General features: G+C 36.3%; 1 protein-coding gene across 1 annotated transcript in view; it reads left to right on the plus strand.

The window, feature by feature from the left end:
* The window catches only part of MTMR8 (myotubularin related protein 8), a 142,740-nt gene extending 137,066 nt beyond the window's left edge, over nucleotides 1-5,674 (plus strand). Inside the window, exons 13-14 of the mRNA XM_015593975.2 lie at nucleotides 2,451-2,577; nucleotides 4,756-5,674. Of these exons, the coding sequence (XP_015449461.2) occupies nucleotides 2,451-2,577; nucleotides 4,756-5,226 (598 nt within the window). The 3' untranslated portion in view covers nucleotides 5,227-5,674. The remainder of the gene's footprint in view (nucleotides 1-2,450; nucleotides 2,578-4,755) is intronic.
* The last annotated feature ends 2,948 nt before the right edge of the window (nucleotides 5,675-8,622 follow it).

An 8,622-nucleotide genomic window follows, 5' to 3' on the forward strand; every position in this document is an offset into this window, starting at 1 on the left:
TGCTCTTCCAATTTTCACAGCACCATTTATCGAAGAGGCTTTCCTTTCTTCACTGTATGTTTTTGGCTTTTTTATAGACAATTATTTGCCCATACAAATATGGGTTTACTTCTAGACTCTCGATTCTGTTCCACTGGTCCATGTGTCTGTTTTGCTGCCAATACCATGCCGTTTTGACTACTGTCACTTTGTAGTATAATTTGAAGTCTGGCAGAGTGATGCCTTCAGCCTTATTCTTTTTTTTCAGGATGGCTTTGGCAATTCGGGGTCTTTCATTCTTCCATACAAATCTGATGAGTTTTTGTTCTATTTCTTTAAGAAATGCCAATGGGATTTTGATGGAGATTGCATTAAATTTCTATAATGCTTTAGGTAATAAGGTCATTTCAACTATGTCGATTCTTCCAATTTATGGACACGGAATATCTTTCCATTTCTTTTTTTCTTTGATTTCTTTTCCTAGGGCTTTATAGTTTTCATTATATTTGTCCTTCACATGTTTCATTAGATTTATTCCTCAGTATTTCATTCTCTTCATTGCAATTACAAAAGGAATTATTTTTTCCACTTCTTTTTCTGGCATTTCATCATTAGAGTACAGGAACACTATGAATTTTTGAACATTGACTTTGCATCTACAAACTTTACTTAGAGGAAAGTTTTTTTAGTTTTTCACATAAGTATAATGTTGCCTGAGGGTTTGTCATATATGAGTTTTATTATGTTAAGGTACTTTCCCTCTGTACAAATTTTATTAAGTGTTTTGATCATAAATGGATGCTGTATTTTGTTGAAGCCTTTTTCTGCATCTATTGATATGATCATATGATTCTTATTTTTTAATTGTTTATGTGGTGTATCACATTAATCAATTTGCATGTGTCGAACCATCCCTGTGCCCCTGAGATGAAGCCCACTTGATCGTGGCGTATAATCTTTTTAATATGTTGTTGTATTCGGTTCACTAGTTTCTTATTTAGAATTTTTGCATCTGTGTTCATGAGAGATATTGGTCTGTAGTTTTCTTTTTTTGTGTTATCTTTGCCAGGTTTTGGTATCAGGGTAGTATTGGCCTCATAAAATGCGTTAGGAAGTATTGCCTCCTCTTCAATTTTTTGGACAAATTTGAGGAGAATACATATTAAATCTTCTTTGAATAGTTTTCTACGTGTGTTTTTTAACTCCAAGGTTTCTGTTTGGTTCTCTTTTTTTATAATTTTTATCTCATTGACGATATCATTTTGTTCCTAAATCAGTTTCCTTATCTTGTTTATTTTTCCGCATTCTCTTTGAGCTTACTGTGTATATTTAAATTACTTGTTTTTAATTTTTCGTCACATAAGCCAGAGGCCTGCGTTTCTTAGGTTCAGTTTCTAAATACTTATTTTGTTCCTTTGAATTGGGCTATGTTTCTTTGTTTCTCTTTATGCCTCATCTTCTGTTGAAATTTGTGTATTTATAAATTAGCTACCTCTCCATGTCTTTGAGGACTGACTCTATTCATGCAGAAACCTACAGTCATCAGCCAGTTTAAAGGCTCAGGTCCCACTCAAACTTTTTCTGGAGATGTGTCTTCCCTGGGTCTTTGCATGTGCTTTTATCACATTTCCAATTTTCTCAGCTGCTTTAAATATACTAGTTTCACAAAGAGTCTTACCCCTGGGTCTCAGAAGCCTTGGAAGTTCTCTTGTATTCCTCTGTCCATAATCTCTTGCCCATAGGCACCATGTGTCTGCAGACCCCCTACTCCTCTCTACTGCCACTGCTTCCACTGTTCCAGTCAGTGCTTCAAGGCAGGTGAGACAAAAATCAATCCCTCGGACTCCCCATAGACAAGGCAGAGCATTACAAACAACTTCCACTCTTTTTCTTCCAACCTAATAAAGAAACTGGGAATTGGGCACCATGCTGCCAGTTATATCATGCTGCGCTGGTGAGGGAGTAGGGCAAGGATAAGCAAAAGCACTATGACTTTTTCTACCATTTTGGGTACAATTTTTCTTGATTAGGCCCTTGATTGCTGCAGCTTCTTACCTGGTTTCTAGAGTTCTCACAAAGCTACATTGATCCATCTATTGTTATTTATTTAGTATTGCCATGGGAGAACAAGGGCCTGGAGCTTCCAAGTTTGTCATCTTGCTGATGTAACTCCCTATTATTTGTTAAAATTGCATACGAATCTATAATTATTTCAAAATAAAAAGTTTAATTTAATTTTTAAAAATTGGCTCAAATGTACTTAAGTCCAAAGTGTCTCTTTCAGAAGAGATCTTTCTGCTAGGAACTTTACTCTTCAGTTAGGAGCATGTTCAGTCTTTTTTATGTCAAAATTACCTTATTTTTGAGATATACCCACCTACCAGGCTAATACTTTCTTGACACAAGAAAACATAAGTAATCTATTCTTCCAGCTAAACTAACCCACTTTTTGTTCTTTTTGTTTATTCAAGGTTCTGGTGTGGGATGTATAACCGCTTTGACAAAGGGCTTCATCCCAAGCAGAGTATGCTTGAGAGCCTCCTGGAAATTAAGAAGCAGAGAACAATGCTGGAGGCAGATGTGCACAAACTAGAAAAGGTAGAGAGAAGAATCTCAAAATGAGATCCTCTTGCCCCTTCTGAGTATGCCCAGCCCACTTGGTACTTGTGAGTAGCTGCCTGACTGGTTTGTTATATCTTCTGGTGTCCAGGTGTCCTATAGCTACAAGGCACTGAGGCACAACTCTTTTTCTTACTCCCCATAGAAAGTGGTAAATATCACACTCAGCTAATTAAACAAGTGGATTGGTTCCCTAATTTTGATCTGGGTGTGATTATTAGGAGAAACAAAAGGGAAGTTATACTGATATTTGTTATCGTATCTTGGGTGTACTGATAAGAACAATGAAATTTTTATATTTTCAATTAGGAAAACCTTATAAAAATTCTCATTTTCTTCTCATGTAGATAGTAAACTGTTCTTCGAGTGGTCATGCTATATGTGTTCATTTTGCTTTATGATACCAGCAAAACCAGACACATGTTTTTAATTACAGGTTAAACAAGTCAACAAGGATTTCTTTTCAAAATATAGAAAATGCTGAGGTGCTTCTGGATTCTAGGGGTCCTTACGGGTGTGTTTGAAGGAAAGAGGGGAAGGGTATCTCTTATAAAAGAATTCTTGGAAGAGGTGTGCTGTTTAGGAACTGGGTGTGAACCCAGTATAGGCCAGATAAGGCATAGCTTTTCCTTATAAGTAATCGAATATCCTTTTATTGTGAAAATAAATGTATTTTGATTACATCAGATTCCAAACTTTTGAATGTCCTCTTGAGAGGTAAGGTAATAGTCAGTTACTTGGTTCCATTTATTTAAAAAAAAAAAAAGAAGGAGAAGGAGAAGAAGGAAGAAGACAGAAACTGGAAAACTGAAGCATGACTTAAAATCATAGGAAACAAGGGAAATAAGCAGCCCTGAGAAGACCAAGCGATAGGCAAAACTAAGAAGAAGGAAAACTTTTCCCTAGGGTCTTCTGTTCTCTCTTTTAGCTATTAGCAACAATGCTCCCAGAGCAAGTGCCTCATTCATGATAGCCCTCTCACTTATTCTTGCCTGTTTTCTGAGAGAGGATCAGATTTATTCTATATTGAATCAGATCATTATTTGATTCTAAAGTAAAAAATTAAGGCTTTCTTCCTTTTAAAATATATACATTAAAATTATTAACATTCTTTTTTTAATACAGAGAAGAAAATCAAAAGTGGCCCATAATATTATTTCCCAGATAGCCCTGTCATCATTTTAAAAAGGCAGTTCAAGTGTACAGTTAGAATATGCACAATATAAAAACATATAAAGTGAATAAAAGTTTAAAAAACTTCCCCAGCCACCTATTTAGTTCTTCTCTCCAGGGCTTATCACTCTGTGTGTGTATTTATGAGATTTTATTATTTCTAGAAAAATAAAAATGATATGCTTGCTCCTTAAGGCAGGAGCTCTTGTTTGGAGTCCATGAACCCTATAGGTATCCACAGATGCCCTTTGGGGCATATGTGAAGCATGTGAAATTATACCTAAAAACTTTTTATGTGCTGTCTCATGTGCACATGTGTATGCATGTAGTTTTATGAGAAGTTCCATCATTTTCTTCATATTTTCAGAGGAATCTATGACCCCTAGAAAATTAAGAATCACTGTTGTAAAGTATCAGTGAATCATTGTGTTATCCATTAAAATAAGAATATTCATTGGAGATAGCATAAGTAAGGTAGTAGACAGGTTATAGACTTTGGCATTAAAAAGAGACAGAGTCAGATCCCAGCTCTACTACTTCCTAAATGTGTGAATTTGAGTGACTCATTTAAATTCTATGAGCCTCAGTTTCCTCATCTATAAAATACAGCTAATACCTAACAGGATTCTTATGAGTGTGAAAGGAAATACTATATGTAAAGTGTCCAGCACATAGCAGTATTCAATAAGTATCAGTGAGCCTCTCCCTTGCCCTCCCTGCTCCTAATAATAAAATTGCATTTTTAAGAAAAGAGAACTTTTATAGACACAAGACCTTTGAGGATCTTTAATGTTAGGGCTTTTTAAAGTACTATCTCAGGTGATGAAGAAAAGCTGTTTGGAGATAAAGAGGGGGCAAAAGGTCATTTGCTACCATATCAGTGATAGCAGGCAGGATCTCTGCAGGATAATGTAATATTTGCCTATTACATTAGTTTTTCTCCTGTTTCTAATTATTTTCACCCATTCCTTTCTTCTATGACAGAAATTGAAAGCCCATGATGAGCCACCAGAGCAAGTCTGTACCTGCTCTCAGTTAGGGAATTTATTACCTCAGCATCTGGGAAGTCCTTTGACCAATCCACTTGGCTTGATGGGTATCGATGGAGATCTCAGTACCTTGATGGAGTATGGCACCCTGTCCAGGGAAGGAGGCCTCCAAGCTCAGATGGATCAAGTAACAAGCCAGTGTGCAGACCACCACCATGACTGTTGTGGGATCATGGGCAGCCTTAGGGCCATAAACATTTCTGAGAATGTAGGCTGCTCTGGAGACACAAGAATCTCTGAGACCAGAGGCATCCCTGGGGCCACGGGCATCTCTAGGGCCACAGGCATCTCTGAAGACATCAGCATCTCTGGAGCCATGGGCTTCTCTGGGGAAATGGGCATATATGGGGACATGGGCATCTCAAAGGCTAGCACTAAGGAAGCAGGCTGCTCCAAGCAGCAGTGAGCTACTTATCTGCTTCCATGCTAAGTACACCTGCAGGTACCCACAATGATCCTTGTCGCAAAGGCCATGCTGCTTTTCCAATTAGTTTAAATGGGTAAGGCCAGAGCACCCCTCTTCCACTTAAGAGTCTGGAAGGGAATTTAGGGTCTTTACTTATTAAGTGATCAGTATATGCACTTCGAGCAGCCCAAAATGTAGGTAAGAGAAAGATTATGTTATTGTTCTAGAATGGTATTTAACTTTAGAAATATTGCCTTTCAGCTGAGATACTAGGCTGGTTCCATTATTCTATTTTCCTTAATGACCCAACTTCCCTACTTTTCTACCCTATAGCATGAGAACAAAGTGGAAATATTGTCATAGTGGAGAATTAAGATCTTATTAAGGGGATGAAGAGATGGTGTGCAACAGGTAACTGAATCACCATATGGTTTAAAAGAAAATTTTACTGTCAGATATATTTAGTCATAAGATGTAAGCTAACATTATTGCCTATAGAGACCCCAACATTTGCCTGAGAAATAAATCAAAATGATCCTTAACTGTTAGCATGAGTGCTGGCTGCTTGGTGGTTTAAAACATATAAAGAAATAGTTTTCTTAAGTTACACTTGCTCTTCCAAACACATATCCAAGCCAGGTCTTATAATACTCACTTAGCCAACTCCCCTTTTCATAGTTGGTCCATAGGTAAATTTGAATCCACTACACTCTAAAATGATCAATTCCAAATTGGTGAGATCTGAATTAGTAACATTTATTAATAGTATTCTCAACATCAATTCAAGAGACAATGGAAACTCAGTGCTTTAGACCTTGGTTTATACATGGCCTTTGTGCTCATCTGAGTTTTCCTAAAACAGACCTGTTCTTAGTTCTTTTTATGAAAACCAGTGGTTTTGCTTCTGTAGATATCACATCAAATTTGCGGATTTTTACATACAATTGGCACTGTTTTTATCACTTTGTGCTAATGTACACTTTTGAAAAAATCCATTCTTATAGGAGGCCTAAATACTCCTTGGAGAAGAGATATGTCCCTTATTGTTTAAACACCAGATCTTCTTCTTGAGACTGATACACTTGATGTACACTTTCTTATTGGATATTCAGTCATGGTTTACCCGCTTTCACATGCTGTGGTAGGGTAGGCCTCTGGCAGTTTTGGTCATACACTATATATTATCAGCATTTTCAAAACTCCCATTGCCAATACAATTCATGTCTTCACCCAAGATGTCTATTGTGAATACTCTGTCTGGCTTAAGCTCAAAAATGAGTTCTTAGTGAAAGAGCCATCTTCAATATTACCACATTCAGTGGTAAACACAGACATTTCTAAAGACTCATTCGTTACTCTTCTCTGTAAGAAAGAGGTGCCTTTTAACTTAAGTGTTAGAAGTAGGAGAGAAGAGCCAGGGTAGCTCCCTGATTTCTTGTCCATACCTAAACTATGAACCCAAAACAACCTTCCTCTTTAGAGGAAGAACATTAAGTCATTTGGGTTATCTTTTTTCATATGCAAATAGGAGCCATTTTTTTTACACTTACCTTCTGTTGGTAGCTGTTTCAATTCTGTGTTTATAAAGAACTAATTTATTTGATATTTTTCATTTTAAATAGAGTCCATTTTTAAAAATTCGCCTTATTCTGATTCTTGCCTTGTTTCTGTCATTTTTAAGCAATAAAGTGATTTTCTATTATGTATTCTCTGATCCTTCTCTTTCCACAATTTGATCACTGGCTTATATAACCTAAATCATCAGATGTTTCCAGTTATTTGACTTATTACTTCTGGGAAAAAAAGTATGATTTGTGCAAATCATTTTGATCTGGAGACTCCATCTAACCCTGGCTTTGTAGGAAGATGTCAAAGAAGATGACAGTACCAATCCATCTGTTATGAGTGAGTCTGTTCTGGGTCTTGCTTATACCCAGGGCTTTTTCCTATATCTCAGTCTGAATTTCACAGTTCATTAACTAGCATGATACTCCAAATACAGGATGTTACGTTATTTTCAGGAAAAGGAAAAAAGCAAATGGCAGGACACAGTAATTTTGTAAATCCTATGAAAAGTTAGTTTAAGAGTCTCAGATTTGTTTCTACAGACCTGAACAAGGGCAGTACATAGTATCAAACTTTATTTTTTAGATCTAGAATAAAATTAATCAGTAGTGGAAATATATTTTCAATATAATTTTAAACTGAGATGTGGTAAAGAGCAACACTGGTATTACCAAAAGCAAAAACAAAAATTTTTAAAAAAGACTGTCTTATTTTATTGAGGATTTAAAAACATAGAATCAATTTCAGCCTAAAGATCTGTCAGTCAATTTATTTGGTCTGTTTTCATTTTATTTCCCAACATGTTCCATTAACACCTCCCTGTTTTTCCATTGGATTTGGAAAAAGTTCAGTGGGATCCAAATACTTGTGTACTGGTAAAAATCCAGTAGATATCTGTAGTCAGGAGCTTCATGACAGAGAGGAAACAACTGAAGGAAAGTTGCTGGGTGTACTATAAAAAAAGTGATCTATTAATGGCTTTCATTTCATACCCTATATGGTACCTATGCTATGAAAGAAATATGACCCCTTCCCCCACTGTCCTACCCTTCCCTGGGCAGAAATTCCATTCTAATATGACTTCCCCGCTTAAATAAGAAGGCTACTGTTTCATCCACTAACCTGACCTCTGCCTGTTTCCTATGCAAGTTTCACAGGCCTAGGATCACTGTTTATCTTTTCTAAGCATGAGGCAGGCTCTGTGCCTGTGCTTATATCGATGAGGGTGAGGAAGATTCTTCATGGACACCTTTTTAAAAATTTTAATTATTTAATTAGTTTATAGAATAACAGATTCTTCATGGTAATAAATAAAACAACCCTAAATAACAAAGCTAAGTAATAGCTAATAGTCTGACTTTTCAAAGAAGAAATTGAGAGATAAGGTTTGCTGTGTGAAAGAAAACCTGGAATTCTATTTGGAACTAACAGGGCAAGAATGTAAAGCTTATGGTGCATGTATTGGACACTTATATCTTTGGAAAGTCACTCTAGAAATTGTGTTCGATTACTACCAAGTCAGTTAACATTGCCTGTCAACATGTGTGGATACCTTTTGTCTGCAACATACCTCACTTGAAAGTATGACCTTTTCCTGAACACTTCCAACTAGAAGGAATACAAGTCATTTTGCTTTTCAAACCAAATTGGTACATATTTAAGGTTGGCCTGAATTTAGCAGTTAGAGATATTTAATAACTATGTCAGATCTTTGTTACTTACTGGCTTTTATGAAACACATAACACCTTTTCTTGATGCTTTTAAGCTTTGATATACCACTGGGAAATCTTTCTATTGGAGCATTTTATAAAGTGGCCTTTTTTCAAACA

The sequence above is a fragment of the Pteropus alecto genome, unplaced genomic scaffold (assembly GCF_000325575.1).
Source record: "Pteropus alecto unplaced genomic scaffold, ASM32557v1 scaffold147, whole genome shotgun sequence".
In the NCBI taxonomy this organism is placed as follows: Eukaryota; Metazoa; Chordata; class Mammalia; order Chiroptera; family Pteropodidae; genus Pteropus; species Pteropus alecto.